Here is a 21,505-nt window from a genome sequence, read left to right on the forward strand (position 1 = left end):
TGGTTTTCAGGATGGGCAGCACTGAAACAGAAATGTTTGAATGAAGACTAGGTCAAAGTGGAGAGGTTCCAAAGAGAGTAGACTGCTAGAGCAGAGGTCTAAGGCAAGCGTCTGTTATATAGTTCAGGTTCAGTCAGTTGAACATATGCAACATGGGAACGTACACGGGAGGGGAAGAAAAGGATAGGAAGAGAGGCCGTAGGCACCCAAATGTACCTGCCCTCACAGGCCATCCCGAGGACTCTGCCCTGAGTGGGATGGGAAGCCCTTTGGGTGCTGGGAGCCCTGTAGTGACACAAATTGATGATGATTTAAAAGGCTCCTCTGGCTGCTGAATTGAGAAACAATCACGAGGGAGAGGGGCTGTCGCAGAGAGGCTCAGTGGGCCACGTATGATAGCAACCCCCTTAATTTATTGGGTGCCTAACCTCCAGTGCAGCTGGTAGAAGATGACCTCAAGGAGGGGAAGAAACGAACAGAAGGACGTGCCGGGCGCAGACCCTGAAGGTGGAATTGTGCGCCTGGTGAAATGATGTTTCACAGTGACCGCACAGATGTTTAAAAAAAACACAAAGATGTTTTTTTTCAAACCAGGATAGAATTATGTGATATCTGTCCAAGTAGTTCAGGCTGTTAGGAGACTTTGTTTCAAGGATGAACTTGATCGAGTTTTTCCCAGAAGCCCATTTTCCTAAATAAGTGAGTCATCTTGATTACCCTTTCCCTAGTAAAATATACAGCGTCTCATCTTAGTATAAAATACTGAGTTTAAAGTATTTTATGCTTTCTTGAAAAAGTACTAGAAATTACAAATATGATTGTGATTATGAGAGGTTTTTTTTAATCTCAGTGAGTCATAATCATCAAAGACTTCATTTGATTAATCATAGGAATTCACTTACTTTTTAAAAATAAAGTACTGTCTTTTGCTCTGAGTGGTCAGAACCACATGTAAAAATTCTAGATAATTTACCAGGACTTTGTGCGGACACTCAGCATGCTCTCTCTCCAGTGACCGGGAGCCCTGGGCTGGTGCTTAGTGACTACAGTTCAGAGGTTATGCATAGAACGTAGAGGAAGAGAAGGCTGAAGGCAGAGCTCCAGGGAAGCACTGGGCCTTTACACCTCGGGGTGTGATAGTTACTTAAGGCGTCAACTTGAATAAGAAACACCTAGCGGATTACTGTAGCACAGTTCTGGGTGTCTGCGTGACGACTGACTTCCGGGATAGGGAAGGCCCGCCCTGGACGTGGGCGGCACCAGCCAATAATAGGCTGATACTCTGCATGGACTAAAAAGGGAAAGAAGCGGGAAGTCTCCCCTTTGCTTCTCTGGGGAAGCTCCAGTCTTCCGCATTGCCTGTGTGTGTTCGTCTCCAGGCCTCCAGCTCAGACTCTTCAGCCTTGCAAGGCGGACACCTTGGCCTCCAGTACAGACTTGCACCAGACTCCGCAGTGAGCTCCAACTCCTGACTTTGGACCGGACCCTCCAAGTCTCCAGCGCAGAGAGGCGCTTACATTCTTCCACTCTGTGGGTGGCTGTACAATATATCATAAATCACACATGTATTTTATAATAAATGTGTTCTTCTAGTGAACCCTAACTAACCCTAACACACTGGATTATAAATACTATACTATCATTTATAGTTTACGTTATGGTATACGTTAAGATATTTATAAACATTTCCAAAAAATGACGTTTGTTTTTCTTTGCCAAATTTACCTATTTCTCTTCCAGAAAAGAATGTTCACTTTTCTGGCAAAATCACTACATTCCTTTTACGTGTGTCTCCCCTGTACCTAACAGGCCTCCGCATAACGATAGTAGCTCCTTCTCTAAAGCATAAGAGACCTCCATATGAAAGTGGGAGGCCTGGACACGGTCAGGGTGCTTCCTTTGGTTTAGGAAGCTGTGCTTGGATGGATGATCATCAAGAGACAAAATCCACGGCTGAATCTGGCTCTGCTGCTGACCTCAGTGTCTACCTTTGAAGACTAAGCCCAGGGGTCTTTATTAAAATAAATAATGTACGTAAAGATGTTTTATAACCATAGACACAATAGCACTGTATGCGAGGTGTGATCAGAATACATAGTAGATGTTTACATTAAATGTTAATTACAAATAGAAGACACATTGCTATTAATTGCTCTCAGAATCCCCAGAATATCCCCCCTTGCTTTAAACACAGTTATCCCATCCATACTTTCTGATGCAGTTCTGGAAGTCCTCTTTCCTGAATCTCTTTATGGGGTGTTACTGAAATTCAGTACACGCTGCTACTCGGTGTCATCTGACAGCAAGGCAGAGTCCTAAAACTATTGCAGTGTGTCCCCATCTGTGGCATCTGGCATGGTACAACTTCTGCCTCTTTCCTAAAGTCAAAATGACTATGAAAGGTAAATATTTTGAATCCATTCAGGGAATTGAGGCAGTCAGGACAGCACAGTCCTCAGGAAAGAGGACTCCAGAATGGCTTCAGAAAGTGACAGGTACAAGGGGATAAGTTTGCTTGAGGGGAGGGAGGTACTTTCAAGGGAACTATTGGCAATGTGTCTTTTATTGTAATACATTTTTAAAACATTGACCATATGTGTGCAAAGACCTTATAGATTATAGGTTCATTCAGTCGTTTTAGAATAAATATTTAAGTTTTGGTAGTGTTCAGTGGACTCCAGGCCTATCTGATGATGCAACTTCTGCCCAACTCTAGAGGGAGATGTAAGTATGAGTAGGACACTGCCAAGGGATAGAGATTCATAGGATGGTGGCTAAGGTGCTAGGAGGCTTTTTCAGAGGAGAGATGACCGTCTTCCGACAGAATTCACTCTCTCATTTCATGAATATCAGCCATGAGTAGGGTGTGGCTCAAATTCGGACACAGATGTCTTCTCCTTAAAGTCAAAGTGTGAGGAGATGGGAACAAGGAAGGCAAAAAGGAGTCACACTTGGCCTATAACTCTGTTCAATTCTACTACCATCTAGATGGCAGGTGATTACACATATTTCTGTATTTTACCTTATTCCAAATACAAATTTGTTAAAGAAATTGTTTGAATATACAATTAAAATTTTAAATGATGAGCAGTTCATATACAGTCTTTTATAATACTGTCATAATCTTACTGGTAATTCATTAAGACACAAAGTATATTTTAATAGCAATTTTATCTTTGTGTAACTAGGACTTTTTAAAGAATTTTCACCGTCACATCACTGATATGTTTTCTTGCCTATGTTGCCAACTCTGTTCCTGTTCTTGGGAGTAAAAGAAACATCTGAGAATTTTTATATAGTGACTTATTTCTTATATTTACCTTTTTTTTCATTCTTGGTATTGTTGTGAAAAAATTTTTATAGACAAATGTCTATAAATTTAGTCAGTTTGGTGGTTTTAATGAATTTGTTTTTGGAGTAATTCTAAGCTTGGTAAATTTAATTGGTTGTTCTTTTGTGATAGAGAAAATGAACATATTCAAAAACCCTTCAGGTAAACTAGCCATTTCTGTAAGAATATTCTGTAGGGAAAGGTCCTCCCCCATTTGTTGACCCATTTGTTAGTAAGATGCCTTCATAAAGATAATAGACTCCAATTGCAGCTTTATTTTGTATATGGGCAAAAAAACAAAAAATATTTATTTTAAATGAGAGGCAAGAAAATCGGTTAAAGACTGGAATCTTGTGAGCCATGTACTTCCAGAGTTTAAAAGGAGCTTGATTCCCCCCATTGTTACACATGCTCCTGTCCCTAATTCTGGAGATTTTTTTTTTTAATGAAACAATTGTTTACTACATTGTCTGTAGAACAAATTATATACTGATCACATTTCAGTTCTGATTTTTAGTTTAAAAGAGGTCGGATAGAGATTTTCAAGAAGTTCATAATGTTACTCATCAATTTTGGATTTTATTTCTTTGAAAACAATAGGTGGGAAATGTACTAGTGTATGCTCTTTCCCCAAATGTGTGACATAACAATGTATGAACAATGTTTTCCTCAGTGAAACTATTGCTGATCCTTGTTCCTTTGCTAAGTCATTGGTGTCTTGCAAGTCAAGCTCTGATCCATTGCCCATTCCTCAGAACTTCAAATAATATCTTTCTGTTCTTCTAAGCATTTCACTCTGGGCAGTTTTGTCTGCTTCAAATGTGGAATTTTTTTCACAGTAGTCTTGCTGCTTAAATTCATTTTGTCCTTATTAAGGATCAACTCAACATATTTGGCTGAGGTAATTGAGTATTGATTATTTTTGCACTGTCACTTGCAGTTCAAATTGGATCTTTGTAAACACCAGAGACTCTTTTCAGTGGCTATTGTGTGCTTCATTTGCATGCCTTCAAATAGTCCTGGTCTGGGACCTGGCTTGCTGTACTTCAGGCTCATTTCCTCAAGGAACCCTACTGATAAAGCGAGGTGCTTTCCACTGCTTCTTCAACTCTTTCCCCCTTTTCATGGTCTGAAGCCAGATAAGGAAACCTGGGAGAGACCTGATTTCCAGTGGATGGATACTCACCGCATTCTGCCCCTGTATTCTTCTTTCTCTGGCAGGACAGAACAGACTACTCATTATTATTTACAGCAACAGTGTAGAAATCTTATTCTTCCTTTTAATTTTGAATGCTTAGACACTGCTTTTATTTAATGCCTATTTTGTTTAGTTTTTCATGAATGATATCTGTTCAGGTTTCACACCTGCAGAGGCGTAAGTCATACGTATTTTTGTGAGTTATATGCTAATAGTTATATGCTAGATACGCTGCACCCTGTAGTCAGTATTGAAAATTAAATAGTCAATGAAATTTTTAAAACCACAAGTTCAAGTTCAGTTCCTTTATCACATTAGACACATTTAAAAATGTACCATTGCCTTTGTGGCTCGTGGACAGTCTTGGACAGCACAGATACTGAAAATTTTCACCATCATGGAAAGCTCTTTTGCAAAGCCTAATGTGGCGATTAATTATAGAGACAGATCTGGATTTCACTCTTGATTTTCATGCTTACTTTCTCTGTGATATGAGGCAAGCTTTTACCATCTCTGAGACCAGGCTACAAATAGGTAAAATAAGGCTGGCATAGGAAATGTGTACATAGAGGACTGTCGTGGTACCTGGCAAACAACAGGAAGTTTTGAGCACTTGTACCTAATGGCTTTATTCTCCTACCCAGCTCTGTTGTTGTCTAGTGAATCATTCATTCTCTTTCCGCTGTCCTCATCCAACATGTCAGTATGTCCGGATACTCATTCATCAGCCGTACCCCTCTGACCTGACAGGATCTGCCAAACTCAGTTGGAGAAAACCATTTCCCTATTAAGATGATCACCTTATAAATGAACAACCAACAGATTCTTCTAACTCCAGATTTCGGTCGCATCTCTTTGTCCTCTTTTCATTTTTGATAGTTCCAACCCTAACTGCAGACTCCTCCCCAGGCCCCGCAGATGATTTTATCACCTGAATTAGTTAGAGGAACTTGGGTTTCTTACATTTGCAATCTATATTTTCCGTTTGCAGAGGTTTCCAAATGCCAGTGTCTGGCAAGTGCAAGCCTGGATACTCCAGGAGAATGTGATTACTGCTGAAAAAATGCATCAGTCGGGACTGACCTCAGCTTGAAACTCTTTAGCACCAGGGGGTGGGGGGATCGGATGTGTTCAAAACTCCTGAGGTCATCTGGAAACCTAGTTGAACTGGGGCATCACCCAGATGGTTGTGAATACCTTTTGCCCATAGCCTCCGGTTGCTGTTTCCCCCTGTTCCGTATTAATCTGGCTGCCCATGTTTCTTCTCAGCAGTCGAGCGTGTAGGCTGCACTTTGCAGAGCCCCTCCGTGAATTGTTGGAGCATCTGCCTTGCCCATGGTCATCACACATCTTCTCTCCTCCCTGGAACTGTTAGCGCACTCCCACCGGTGGCTTGCCAAGCTTGAGAGGAGTGGGAACGGCTCCTTTGTAGAGTTCTGGCTGTGCTCCGTGGTGGTCATTTTGTTTGACCATTGAATGCAAGCTGTAGATCACAGATGACACTGGTGGAAGACTTCAAGAGACCAGAAGTGTAACCTCAGGAAACGGAAGTCTCAGAGTTGTGTCGCAGTTTGAGCGTGAACAGCGCTCTGTAAAACTTACAACTTGCTTCTAAGTTGCCAGGGAGCACAACATTTAACATTCCAAAGGAAAAAAAAGGATGTTTAATCTTTTTAATATTTTCATCTATTGGAATGTAACATACATACTTTATAGACAATTCTTTGGCTCTAGTTATTCATTTAGCAGTTCCTGAAAGCTTGAAATGTCTCCAATAAAAGCAAACATTTCACTGACAATAGTAAAATGTTGAAACCAAACATTAATAGATTAACAAACAAGTGTGTATTTGTATGGTAATTTAAACACTATATCTTCTGTATACTTACATTTATATGTGAATATATATTAAATATTAATATTATTTTTAAGGAGAAGTTATTCACTCTTAAATATATATTCCATACTAGAATCTCAGTGGGATTATATTTAATGATGGATTCATGAAACTAGAAGATTAAGAAGAAATTAGAAAATGATAAAAAAATCAGAAGTTAGTTGTCTCAATTCTGCCATTCTCTCTCTCCATGAAGAAGGTACTGAGCCTTGCTAAGCCCTTGGTTTTCTCATCTTTAAAATGTTCTTTTAGGAGGCTATTCAAAGGATTAAATGCAGTAAATAGTAAATTATAATAGATAATAAGTATTTTCATTGTTCTTGCTGAGGTCAGATGTCACTATAAAATCTTAAAGTATCTTCTAAACCTTCTCAGAAACAGTAGCACATGTAGCACTTTAGCTCATAAGAATAAAGCCCATTTTTATCCATATAAGGATTTGGGGAAGAATATTATTAGTAATCTCTTCAATCTTTTGGTAAAAATGAAGTGCATTGTATTAATTTCTTCATCTTTGGAAACTGGCGATTCATAGACACAGAGGCTTCCTGTTTCTCTAATAACCAGAACATTTGTCTGTCAGATTTTGTTCTCAGTAGTTCCAGCTGTTCATTTTCTTTATGAAGTGAAGAGCAATTTTGATAGCTTTCCTAACATACTGGACGTGGAAAATGTGAGTTTATGACCTCGTTTTTGTTGGTGATAACCATGATTCATGACAGCTACACATTCTGAGCTCTGGCACTGTTACAAGACACAGTGTGAAGCATTTCACATGTTAACCAATCCCATCCTCACAACCACGAGGTAGCTGATGTTCTCTTCATTTTACTGATGAGAAAATGAAAGCCCAAAATATGCAGACAACCTTGCCTAAACTCATCCTTCGAGAGGCAGTCTGGGAGATTGAGGCCAGGCAGTCTGACTCTAGAACCAAGATGATTAAGCCTCAGCCACGCCCAGTAGCTGACCTAGCATAAACCTCCTGCATGTCTATGAGGGGATCCCAGAATCCAGCCTCACCGCACGCACTGACTCCTGGGAGGCAGACTTGGCAGTCTTGGGTGTCAGCAGAACCATTTGAGCAAACTCTCTGGGGCTTTTGCTTTGGAAGCACTTCCTAACCAGATGTATCACAGCCCCGTGGAAATGAACAAGCCCACTTTTGTTTTCTCCTATTTGAGAGTCAGGAATGTTAAAGAAAAATAGCCCATCGAATAGTGTTTTACCCAAGTTTCCCGTGATGATAATTTGCCGTTCCACATCACTATGGAGTCTGATGGGTAAAACTGATTTCTAAGATGGCACACAGTTTTATATAGGTATTAGAAGTGCAGTTTGCTTTTTTTTTTTTTAACTTGTGCTCTTAAATACTGGTGAATAATTGCAGGTTTACTTAAATTGCTATTAAAACATCATAGAAATCTGTGCATTTACTGAAACGTATAATCAGAATTATGAAATGAATTAACTAAAGTGTTAGAAACTAGAAATTTGTTATCATTTAGTTTATACGGTTGGTTCTCATTGTAAAACTCCAGGGATTCTCTCCCTCCTCCATTCACGTATGGTGATAAAGCAAATTGTGTCTTAAATTCTTCAGGCTTACAATTGATCCCTTTTCACTGTATTATTATAATATACCTTTTTCTCACTAAAATGAGCTTTCAGTGGAAGTAAGGTTGAAGTTATCAGTAAGAAACACTTCCTTAGCCGGAAGTGGCAGCTACACCTGTAATCCTGACTACTGTAGAGGCTGAGACAGGAAGATTGCAAGTTACAGCGCAGGTGGCAACATGGCAAGATCTTATCTCAAAATTTAAAAAATAAATAAATGAAAAGCACTGTAGATGTAGCCCTGGCCTTGCATGCGTAATACTTCAGTTCAATCCCTAGTACCAAAAGGAAAGAAAAGGAAGGGACATTTTCTTGTGTTGTACGCACAGTCATAGGCACATTAGCTCACACACGCGCACACACACACACACACACACACACACACACACACACACACACTCAGAGCCCCTACATAAGAATGGACTGATTTCATGGAGGGTTTTTAAGCACCAGTAACCGCTTCCCATAGAGTGGCATTATGTTACTATCCCAGTACAACAGCTTATCTCACAGTTCACACCATTTTCACTGTTGCTTCTAGAGGATCACTTTTCCCAAAGTCCTCTCTAGACACCAAAAGCACAGTTAGTCATCTGTACCACAACTGCTAGCAGACACTCCACCACATCCACAACAACCTACTGTCTTCAGTGGCATGTACATCTACCAACCAGGATGGCCACCAAAACCAGTGATATCTCAGGTGTAAGCTAACTGCGTAGATGTTAGGAAGCTATGTTTATATTTTCAAAATCATAAATACAGTATTTTTTTCCTCAATTTTCAAATCCAGGAAATTTAACAGAGATTTTGTTAACATTATAGAAATTAGCAAAGTGTTCATTAGAGGAGAAAAACAAATTTTATTGGAAATAGAAGATGCTGACCACAAAGCATATGCTGTTGATCTGTTCCCTCAAGTTACATTTGATGAACTCATCATTTTCTGGTTTGTGGCTGTCACCACATACTAGTATCTGAGAACTACAATTTAGAGTAAGCAGTTTTTTCCAAGAACTCACAAATATTAGAATTAGAAACCTCTTTATATTCTCGTTAGTATGGAAACAAAGTAATAATTGCACTTTTGAAACCTGATATGGGTGAAATGTTGTTGAAAGACACATTCTTTGTAATGGGTAGCCATGTTTTTTTATAAATATGCTAACTTGAAAGTAATCATATATTCATTAGTGTCTTCTCTTTGGTTGGGTTGGGTTGCTACAACAAATTATCACAGATGTGGGGGACAAATAATAAACACAGGAGAGTCCTACTTTTGAGGTTGAGAAGTTCATGACAGTACCAGCAGGTGCATTTCCTGAGAAGGTCTTCTTGGCTTGCAGATGGTTTTTTTCTTGCTGAGAGTTTAGGGTGCAGAGTGAAAGCTTTGGTCTTAGTACCTCATCTTATAAGGACCTAACCCTATCATGATGGTCTCTCCTGCAAGACCTCCTCTAACCCTAATTACCTCTGGAACACCCCACTTACAGATAGATATCTTTGCATTGCCGGTAGGAGCTTCAATAAATGAATCTTGAGGGAACGTGAATGAATATTCAGTCCATAATAATTTCAAATTGAAAAATCTGCGCGAGTTTTTTCCACGTGATGTCTCTAACTTTTTGGACTTGCAAAGCCTTGGAAAAGCCAAGCATTCTCTGGTCGTTTGTAGTCCCTGACGCTCTTTACCATTGTCCTATTTGCCAGACATGAAATAGGAATGGTGTTGACTATCAAACTTCATGGTAGATAATTGTGGCTCTGATTCTGAGGCTGAATTTGTACTCTGTCAAGAGTTTGGTACTGAAATACTCTTTGAATTCTCTCTTTCAGGATGGAGAACCTAATAAGGGGAAGGAATCCCTCACAATATCAGAGAAGCCCTTGTAAAGAAGTCCGTGCAGCCCTTCGGAAGAGGCCCGAGGAGGAGTGTAAGTATGTTTATAGGATTGATTGTGTTCTGGGTAGATTTTGGTGAGTAGCATAGTGTAATGGAAGGGCTAAACTTTCAATATTTGGACAAATAAGGAAAGTATTCGATATATATTTGTTGAATTCAGTCATTTTTTTGAAACGCAAATTACCTATCTTCCATGAGTTGCAAGCATTGAGCGCATGATTTGCCTAAGATGTTCCTCTGCGACCATAAGATATGCCGGTGCCATTTGGGTTTCCTGCTGCTGAAGCAGAGTGGAAGAGCCTGCAAGGTTTACCAGATGAGCCTTGGATGTGTGTACCATGGCTACTAATGGTTCTGAGAACCCCTAAAGTAAAGAAGCTTTGCAAATGTATTTAAAGTTGGCATTTTTCAGTTTCCATTAGACCACAGTTCTTTTTTAAAACATGTTCTTAAGAAGTAAAAGATTCCTTGAAAACAATTGTGTTCTAAAGGATAAATGCCTAGAGGTAAATATAAACACGATGTGTGCCAAAGCAAAGCCTTTGACTTAATCAAATATAGGCATAAGTTCTGAAAGATGGATGCCGTGCACAAATGACACTGCGAAGTCATTCTGTCCAAACTCAAGTGACTCACTGTTAGAATGTATTATTATCTGCAGAGGTTTTATTTAAATATGTATGGTCTGTAGTGTATAGTAGATTGTGGAGACTTCTGACGTGATACATTCTCGGTTTCTAAAATGACCTATAGTATTAATTTTTCTTGCGGTGTTTAAATGTGATTATTTTTAGAGAACTAAATCACATTCCATTGTGACAAAAAATTTTATCTGAATTTTGCCCTTTTGTGGAAATTTGCAGTTCTTAAGGACAAAGCTAATATAGTAGATTCCCTGAAGTACATACAGTTTAATAAGCTCTTACTTTTATGCTCTCATTTTAAATTAGTTCTAAGTACACTGCTCTGGGTAAAGATCATGTACTCTATAGCAGGGCATACTTTTGGCAAATAAATGTTTTTGTTTTGTCTTGTGTATTATATAGTCAAGAGATAACCTTATTGAGCTGACATTTAAGCCATTCCATAGAATGTGAATCTTTTAATTGGTAGATTTGTATATTCTAATACAAATAGTATCCAATTAAAACTAAAATTTGAAAATGGAGATAGATTTCATGATTATTTAAAGCAAAAAAGCATTTAAGATACGACAATTGTTGCATAAAAGTTTTGCTTTCCTTCACTGGGCTCTAGGGAAACTTTGGGACGTCATTCCTTTGCTGGTTTTAACCCAATCACTTAGACTCTAGCATAGTACTGTAGATTTTTTAAAGAAAACTAAGGAAGTATTTTTGTAATTGTGTCTTTGTAGAATTGCTCTTTGGCAGACACACGGTGATCTTTCTGGGCTCTCGTACTGAGTCTTGTAGGCCAACAGTCGACCAGCTGTCATTTGCTGATGAACTCCAGCCTGATACCTATTTCCATAAATAATATTGTATTGAAAGATAGCTATCAGCTGTTAATTTGGGTGCGGTGCAGAGCTCCTCTCACACTACAAACCTGAAATAATTACAGCCCCCAGACCGGATGGCCCACAGAGCCTAAATATTTATTTGGATTTCCTGGGGTGGATCTCTGGAGCGGCCCTCTCCAGACGGGCAGTGGCCTCAGCCCCAGAGAGCTCATTACAAACCCAGCTTCTAGAACTGCAATCCCACTAAGGGAAGCCTCCTAAGAGCAGGGCCCAGGGATCTGCATTTTAAGAAGTCCTCCATGATTATGATGCAAGTGCAAGGTCGAAAACCACGGTCCTCAGTCAAGGGATGTAAGTCCCTTGCAGATGATGTAAGTCATCTATATAGTGTGCTCATAACGACAGACATATTTCACTGCAGAGGCTTACTGTGATGTCATGTAAGGCACATATATTAAGGAACCTGATATGTAACTAAAAAGTTAAATTATACAACTGTTGCTTACATAATACATCTTTAATTGAAATGAAAATGCTGTACAATTTTATTTTCCTCTGAAAGTCTTCATTATCCCTTGCTAGTATAATGAGAAGTGCTTCTTGTCTTCAGACAAAGCATTATTAATTCTTGAGAGAAATCCACCAAAGTTTTATAATAAAAGCAGCATGTAATGCTACTTAAGACTATTAACTTCAGAGATTCACCAAAGGATTTAGTCTCTAATGTCTTAATGTGACCAACTACAGGATGCTGGGTATTATTGTTTCAAATCTATGACTTACTGAAGGCCCCTGCAGTTGGGTTCCAGGATCCTGCCCAGTATTTGATGTAGGCCTGAGAAAGAAAACTAAAAAATTAGGAGAAAAAGAGGGGCACCAAGGCAACCAGTGCCAACACAGCCGACAAAGGTGCCGGCCAGTCCCAGGCACTGACTTTTACTGGCTACCAATCAGGGTAAAGGCAAGATGTGTGCAGTTTCTAGAGAAATTAACGTAAACAAGGCTCATAAAGGACAAGACAAAGCATTCTCAAATTAGGAAGAGAATAGACAAAACATAGGGTTGTAATCAGAACATTGTCCTTCTAGTCTGAAGGTTTTAGTCGTGGGAACGGAATTTGGGTGGGAGTTACTCTGACCTTGGCACGTAGGCTTCGGCCAGACTCACTTCTATAAACAGCCAGTTGTAGGGTAAACTCCTCACAGCCCACCTTGGGCATAATCAATATCACAGTACTCTGCATGACTTGGTTTATTTACTTAAAAAGAGAGCGTAATGATAGATCTAGCTTATATGATTGTCTTGAGAATTAGGCAGATATGTCAATAAGTTTTTGTATATTAGTCCTTGGGTCATATACAGCAAGTTTTCCTTTGTCTCTTTCTCTGTCTCTCTTTGCTTCCTATTATTGTTATATCCAAGTGATCCTCTTTTTTTTTTTGGTACCGGGGGTCGAACTCTGGTCCTTGCCACTTGCGAGGCAGGTTGCGGAACCACTGAGCTAAATCCCCAGCCCCCAAGTAATCTTTTATTTGACAATAATAAGGGTTGTCTTTGATAGCAGAAATGCAGGTCTATAAAAATTATCACCCCTATTTAGAGAAAAAATAATGCAAGGCAAGGTACAGATGCTGCAAAGCTGACCTTGCTGCAGTGTTACATTGTAATTCGTGAGGGTCATTTACCTAACACATAGCACAGTTCTTTCCCTATGACTCGTGTATGCAGTATAGAGCCCAGCGTAGGACTTGTGTTCAACACCTGTGAAAAGCTGCTGTCTGGAAAATCCTTATAGCAAGTCAAATAGTGGCTTCATTTAATTAAAATGGAAAGAAATAGTGGAAATGTGTTTATATTGTAGGGTGCTCCAGATGAAAAGAGAACCCTCCCTCCTCTGGAGATGTTTCATGTAGGAAGGTTTTGCTGAACAATACAGATTATACTGCGTTCTTTTATAACCTTATATAATCTTTTACACTATAGTCAATAGTAGAATCAGCCTTAGGTCTCCCGATACACCTCTTAGTTCACTGTGTACTGTTAGTTTTAGGTATGTTGCATCTCATATACCCAAGTAAACTTCTAGGACAAATAATTTGATCCTTGTGAGAAGCAGACTTTTAAACATACTTAAAGTTTTCTTTATTAAAAATCTAAAAACAATACAGAATCTTATCCTCAAAACCACAGCCCTCCCTTCCTGTTTGAGTCCTAGGTGAATCTCTAGAGGAGACATCTGTGCTTGTCCACTGTGTTTCCCTCCTTTGCACTCACGGAGTTACACTGCCCGACCTGCCTCCTACTCAGAGTCTGCTGAGGCAACATTCAGTCAAACCAGGAGTAATCTCTTTATATTCCTCTAATATTTTCTACCACTCTGTAGCAAACCACAGTGAACTTAGTAGCGTTGACCACCACCACGGATTGTCTCCTGATTTCTGTGGGTCAGGATTCCAGGCACGGAGTCGAGGCTCAGTTTCTCTGCTTCTGGGTCTCACCAGATTGGTGACTCATGAAAAACTCAAGTAGGGAAGAATCTGCTCATAAATTCCTGCAAGCTATTCTAGGTCTCTTATGGTTCCAAATGAATTTTTGGATTTGTTTTCCAGTTCTGTGAAGTATAGTGTTGGAATTTCAACTGGCATTGCATTGAATCTGTATAGCAATTTTGAAAGTATGGCCATTTTCACTATGTTGATTCTTCCTACCCAGGAGCAGGGGACATCTTTCCATTTTCTTATATCCTCTTTGATCTCTTTTTTCAAAGTGCTATAGTTTTCAGTGTTGAGGTCTTTTGCTTCTTTTTTTAGATTGATTCCTAGATACTTCATTTTTTGGATGCTATTGTGAAAGGAATAATTTCCCTAATTTCTCTCTGAGTCTGTTATTTGTGTACAAGAAGGCTATTGATTTTTGGGTGTTGACCTTGTATCCAGCTACTCTGCTAAAAGTGTCAATTAATTCTAGAAGTCTTTTGGTGGAGTTTTCTGGATCTTTAATGTAGAGTATCATATCATCAGCAAACAATGACAGATTAACTTCTTTCTTTCCTATCTTTATTCCTTTAACTTCTTTCTCTTGTCTAATTGCTGTGGCTAATATTTCCAGAACTGTATCAAAGAGGAGTGGTGATAGTGGGCATCCTTGTCTTGTTCCTGATTTTAACGTGAAAGTTTTCAGTTTTTGGCCATTTAATATGGTGTGCAACCACTGCGGAAATCAATATGGAGATACCTCAAAGAACTGGGACTAGAGGTTCCATTTGACCCAGCCATCCCTCTGCTGGGTATCTTTCCAAAAGAATTAAAAGAATCATATCACAGAGATATATGCACACCTGTGTTTGTAACAGCACAGTTTTAATAGCTAAAACTTGGAAACAGCCCATTTGCCCATCAGTTGGAAAATGGATAAAGAATATGTGGTTTTTCTATGAAATGGAATATTACTCAGCCATAAAGAATGCGAACATTTTTAAAATGAATGAGAAATTAGATTCATTCATTGGAAAATGGATACATATTGAGGATATACTCCTAAGTGAAATTAATAAATCACACACGTGTAAATACCAAGTAGTTTCTCTGGTGTGAATAAACTATCATAGTACAAAAGATTGTAATGATATATTGGACAATGTGTCATAGGAAGAAAGGGGCTAAAAGTGTAGGGAACGTGGGAAGGGTAGGGGAAAGGTAATAAGGGAAAAGAAAAATATGAGAAAATGAAAAAATGGAAATGAAGTGTTTGTAAAGGGGGAGGGAGGAGGGGTGAAGGGAGAGCAGGGGTAAGGGAAAAAATGAGAACCAAGACCCGTCATGTAAAGGTACAAGATACCAATAATGACTGTAACTGCACTGTATACCTAAAATGTACCAAGAAACTCAATGAGGAAAAAAAAATTCTTGCAAGCTGCGGGAAGAACGTACCTCCTGGTGGCTGTGCGATGTACTCCCTTTCCTTTTTTGCTAACTGCCATCTAGAGGCTAAGCAGGCTGCTTACTCTTCCTCTTCACAGAGAACTCTGGCCCTCTTCTAAATAGTTTCATCTACCTAAGGCAGAAGCACCCAAGATAATTTCAGTTTGGATCAGTTCAAAATCAACATGATTTTGGACCACACTGACACCGTCACCCATGCCACATTCTGTTGAGTAGAAGTCAGTCTTGCCGTGTACGTCCAAGGAGAGCTGGAACACGAGAGGGTGCGGTGATGTTCATAGGGCCCTCTTAGGGTTCTGCCTACTGATCACTAAACTCAACAAGCATTTTCTCAGTGCTCTTCTTTCTTGACATCTTAGCAGGAAACAATACTGCTGATTATTCCTCCTCTGAAAACTGAGCATCTGAATGCTTATAGCTCTCCAAAATTCATATGCTGAAATGTAATTAGCGGTGTGATGATATTAGGGGGAGGGTCTTTGAGATGTACTTGAATCATTAATTCAGAGCCTTGAAGAATGGATTTCTTACACAAGAGACGTCTCTAAGACAACATCTGTGAAACAAACGACCTTCAAAAAAGGACCAAAATCAACTAGATCCTTGATCTTGGACTTCTCAGCTTCCAACACTGTGAGAAGTAAATTTCCATTGTTTGTAAGCTACCATGTGTGTGGTATGTTCTTACAGTAGCCTTAACACAGGAAGACAGATTCTCTATGGCTCATTTAGCATAATACCAGTGTTCCCCAGATTTCCTCCTCTCTGATTATTCTTTCGTGTGTTCTACCCTCCCTTTATATTACCTGCTAGTTTGTGAAGGTGGGGTGGAGTCTTCTTTCCAGATATGTGCTTTCCACACACTCTTATTTCACACAGACTCAGTCATTTTTGTAATTATGCGACTCACAGATCAATAACTGTATTCTCTCTCTATTCAGCCAGATATGTACCTAACACATCCTCCAGGATGTTTCCACTGTGCCTCAAACGCGACAAATTTGGCATATTTCCTTCATTTGTCTATCTTCAGACTGCATAAATCTAGAGGTTACATTTCTACCCTTCTCATTTTTCCTCTCCACTCTTAATTTCAAGGCCTCTCAATTTCACCTTCTGAGTATGCTCTGAGTCGCTTCACAAATAACTTCTGCAGAGATTCTAAAATTTTGAGACACTCTCAGAAGTGACTCTGCTGCCTGTAGTTCTGAAAGCTTTTCCCTTTAAAGTGGTCTGGCAACTTATCTCTTACTTAAGAAAGACCAGGGCTTTACTGCTGTGTACACTGCCTGGCAAGCTTCCACTCTGCCCACGCCCATGGCTTCATCCCACACCCTGGTCCCTTCCCTCTACTCCAACCACATTGGCTTGCTTTTCACTCCTGGCCCTTATTCAGTGATTGAATATCTATTTTTAAATGCCCTAGAATCAGAGAAGAACAACAAATGATTGTCCTGGAGGGGAAGAGTTTGGAAAACAATAAATAGAGAAAAGTAGAAGAACAACGAGATGGGTTAGAATATCTCAGTAATCACAAGAACATATTTATTCTAGGAAGTAGTGACAACACAAACCAAATAGGAGAACTCAGACTTTTAAAGAAAACTAACAGGGAGACATAGAATGAACACTGACAAGAAAGGGAATTAAAAACTAAATGTGAAGAGAATTAAAATCTGCCTTGGAATCACACAGGAAGAATGAACATTATAAAGCTAGCAGGCATTTGAAGAGAAAGTATTGGAACCATTCTAAGAATGCAAAGGGAAGATGAACAAATAAATTAGGATGAAGGAAAAAGTACCGTGTGTAAAGAAGTAGAAAGTGGATGTCCATCCTTGGAGTTTTAAGATTTCCTAGCAAATAAGTCAGAACAATTCAAAGAAAAGATTGCCACACTGATTTAGGTATGCTCTCCAAACCTATGAATACAAAAAGTGCCTGCTGCGTACCTTATAAAATCAGTTAAATGAGATCCACACCCCGAGACACCTAAACATCTTCAGATTATACTATCAACTCTCTGAGAAGCAAGAGCTGTGTCATGTTCACCTTAATTAGCCAGTTACAAAATTAATTGCTTGAATTCAAAATTGAAAATGTACCCATAAGAATGTGCTGTAAAGAAGGAACAGGAGAGAAGGGCAGTCAAGCTTCAGCCTCTGGAGCAGAGGGCAGAGACCCACCTTTCCCTGCTGCTCTCTTCTAAATGCAACTAAGTGCCTTGGAATTTGTTCAACAGCCCCTGGTAAGAGGATTGAAAGCTCCAGGAAGGTGGCATTTCCTGGGACTTCAGGGCCATAGGAAAGACAGCATGGTATATCCTGTGGGCTTTCTTTTTTTTTTTTTCCATCTATTTTATCTGATCTATTTTATTATCTCTGAACAAGTCACCAGAGAGAAATGCAACCAGGCATTGTCAACAGGCATAGAAGGAAGGGTAAAAGAGAAATAGAAGGCTGCTCTCGATGTAGACGGACAGGAGGGAGGAAGAGCATAGAGCTAGTGGAGAGTCTGCTCCATAACCCTGGGTGACAGCTGCTCACCCCGCAGCAGCAGAGCAGGAAGGCCCCAGGCCATCTCCACACTGCTGTCCCTGGTGGGCATCCGTAGCTATGTGTCCCCAGCCCACTACTCAACAGCATGGGTCGAACCAAGCCCAGTGGCTTCTGTGCCTTCACTGAAGGTCACTCAGCCGCAGTAGGAAGCCTAGAGAAACGCTGTCAGTTCTGGCCAATGACACCAACAGGGTTTGAGCAGATAATCCAGCATTGCGAGCGGAGTAAAACCAACTGGAAAAGGATGAGGAGTCATATGAACCATAAGGAATCACACAACTAACAGACATAGGAACCTAAGCCCATAACAGTCGTCTAGACTCTGTAAGCTAAACCTATCCAGGACGAGTGCTTGCTAAAAAAGATTTCAGTAGGAATAAGAGGCTCCCAGTATAATAACCAAATGACTGAAGGTACAATTAAATATCACTTAACATAGCACAAGCCAGAAAAAGTAGAATATGAAAGAGAAGAGACAATTAATTGACCCCAGGGTGAACAGTAGTCAGATGTTGGAATTACCTGATAAATGAATTGAAGCAGCCATCATAAAAATGTTATAACAGACAGTTAGGATCCCTTGAATCAACTGAGAGAAAAAATAGAAAATCTGAAAAAAAAAGTTGCAAAAAGAACCAAATGGAAATTACATAACCGAAAGCATACTTATAAAAATGAAACACCTCCCCAAATAGAATCAATAGAAGCATGAAAATGAGAAGATAGAATAAGTGAACACAAAGATAAATTAATAGAATTTACTTGATCTGTAAAATAAAGAAAATATTAAAGACAAAACAACACATGAAGAATTTGTGAGAAAATAACAACAAAATCTAGGATTTGTATCATTAGAGCTCCAGAAGAAGAGAAGAAAGAATACAGTATAGAAAAAGTTTTCGAGGGTTGGTTACAAACTTTACCAAATTGGCAAAAGACATAAACCTGCTCAAGAAGCTAAGGGAATACTGAAGAAGATAATAACCCTGTAACATTCACACAAATACATTTCATGATTAAACTCCCGAGAAAGAAAGAACTTTAAAAACAGCCAGAGAAAATAACACATTACCTATAAAGGAACAAATTCAAATGACAGTGAAATGTTTCAAAAAATCTGAAACCATAGAAGTTAGGGATAATAGGTATGATATTTAAAAAGTGTTATTAAGAACCTTCATCTCTGAATTCTATATGCAACTGAACTACCCTTCAGCAATGAACAAGAAAGCCATTTGCAGGTGAAGGAAAACTAGTAATTTGCAGGTAGCAAACTTTGCTTAAAAGAATAACTGAACAATACGGTGAAAGCTTACACACACACACACACACACACACACACACACACACACACACACACACACACACACACGACAAAAGGAAGACTGTTACCTTAAGGAAATAACAATAGAATGAAAAAAATGGATGTAAGCATAATAGACTTTTCTTTACCTCATTTTTCATGATCGAAGCAAAAACTGTAATCTCAGCTGACATGGTGCATGTCTATGGAGAGGAAATAAATAAGTCAATTGTAACTGCAAAGCAGGAAGGGTAGAAGCCATAGTGGAAGCCACTGAGCATGATGTGACCTGCTCCTGCTGGCTCAAGGATGGTTTTATAACTTTCCATTCATGTGAGGTGAATAATACCATTCTATCTGCGTTCTGACATGTGGGGCTATCGAGCCATCACTTTTGCTCACTATTGTTTCCCCTCCCCTCCCCTCTCTCTCTCTCTCCCAGGTCCTTGACAGTGAGCTACATCCCCAGCCCTTTCTCACTTCAAGACAGGATCTTACTGTGCCCCTAAGTTGTCCAGGTGGGATTCAAACTTGCAGTCTTCCCACTTCAGCCTCGCAGACGGCTGCGATTATAGGTGTGTGCCACCAAGTCGGTCTTTGTTCTTGCTTTATAATGACCTTTTCTTTCGAATCGTTTCCCATTTTAGTTTTCTTCTTTAGTGTTCCACATTGTCTTCAAGAGCTGTATATTAAATATGGGTCCATGAATCAGAGGTGGAAAATTGAGCCTCAAATGCTTTATAGCAAATGAAGTCCAGTCAGTACCAGTGTCGTCAGTGTAGGGGGGTTCATTAGTTGAGAAGAATCTAGAGCTACCCCGTCCTAGTTCCCTCCATCGCTGGTCTGCATTGGGCTCCCAGATTCTTGTGTTGTTTACTAGGTCCTTCTGTCTAGACTGTGTCCCAATGGTTCCACCGTGATGTTGCTGACAATGTGTTACTTGGTCAGGGAATTAGACGGTGGTGGGCAGCAAGAGACCATGTATCTGCTGAGGGCATTTAGTGGTTCATATAACTAGAAGCTCAGAAGTAAGGCATTCTCCCCGCACGCTGCACTGCCACACTTCTCTGTGCATAACTTTATCTTCAGGCTGGTGGGATGGTGATGTGCACTCAAGGACCTCGAGCAAGAGCGTGGCAGTGTGTAGAGAGACAGATTCTGTCTTCTCTGAGCTTCTCTTTATGTTAAAAATAACAACCTTCCAGAAGCACCTGGAAAATACTCTCTTCCCTATCATTCCATTAGCTCACACTGAATTGTGTTTGCAATCCTGTGTCATTACTGTACACCTGGATGATGCTGTGCGTTCATTGGCTTAATCCATTGTACTCAGCCAGTCACCTTCGGGAAGTGGGTTAGCAGAAATGATGATCTCAGACTTTGTATTTGTCGTGTCCCCTAAAATGAGGGGTAGAGCAGGCGAGTGTACTGACGCCAGATCCCAAACTGTTGTTTGTGCTGTATGCCCCTCTGTTTACAGTCCTCTCAGGGAATATTAGGGTCACGAATGGGGGTGAGGGAAGAGGAGATGCTACTTGGTAGATACGTATGGAGGCGTTAGTGTCAGGGTGATCTCGTGCCCTCGTCCTCGCTGACCCAGCCTTTGGTGAGCAGCTTGCAGTATAATTATCTTCATTTTTTTCCCCATCACTTCCTTAAGGAACTTTCCATTTTGGAACCAGACGTACTTCCTGTACATCTCTCTTCCATTCTGGGGCCAGCCTTTCTCCTTTGCAGCCTGAAACCATTATTAGTCACCTTTTACAGAGGAGGCTAGAGAAGTTCAGACGAGGACTCTGTGCCTTGTCACGTAGCTGTAAGCACCAAAGCCAGGGCACACTCTGAGTTGGACTGCACAGGTTGTCGAATTCTTACCACTCCCTGCGCTCTGCCTACATTCTGTTCCTTGTGTGACTTGTCCAGGATTTCTTTTCTGCTTAATTCTGAATTTTTTAAAACATAGAATGCCATATGTACAAAGACATATAGATATTATGGATTTACAGCTTTAGACTATAAATAAATATTCATGTGCTACAATATCAGAGATGCTGAATTGAACATTTCTGCCCAGCGTGATTTTTTTCTTTGGTTAGGTGTATCTAGGCCAGAATATTGCTCTTCCCCATACTTCTCTGCTTAAATCCCTCTTTGAAGTAATGATTTCTTAAGTTCAAAAACGAAGTCAACAGATAAAGTGCGTTATTTTAGTTCATTGGGCTCATAAGAAGCAAGTGGTCCATTGTCTGTCATCATGAAGAGTAAAATCTTATGGAA

At 39.8% G+C, this 21,505-nt stretch overlaps 1 protein-coding gene across 7 annotated transcripts in view; it reads left to right on the plus strand.

The window, feature by feature from the left end:
* The window catches only part of Lrrc7 (leucine rich repeat containing 7), a 463,114-nt gene that overhangs the window by 87,156 nt on the left and 354,453 nt on the right, over positions 1-21,505 (plus strand). For 6 of the 7 annotated variants that reach the window (XM_010605114.3, XM_033758262.1, XM_033758263.1 and 3 more), the window contains exon 2: positions 9,880-9,977. In XM_010605114.3, the coding sequence (XP_010603416.2) occupies positions 9,881-9,977 (97 nt within the window). In that variant the 5' untranslated portion in view covers position 9,880. Of the gene's footprint in view, positions 1-9,879; positions 9,978-21,505 lie in introns of those variants that run through there. The other variant, XM_010605115.2, reaches the window with a different exon arrangement.

The sequence above is a fragment of the Fukomys damarensis genome, unplaced genomic scaffold (genome assembly GCF_012274545.1).
Source record: "Fukomys damarensis isolate Sample0158 unplaced genomic scaffold, DMR_v1.0_HiC HiC_scaffold_33, whole genome shotgun sequence".
Lineage (NCBI taxonomy): Eukaryota > Metazoa > Chordata > Mammalia > Rodentia > Bathyergidae > Fukomys > Fukomys damarensis.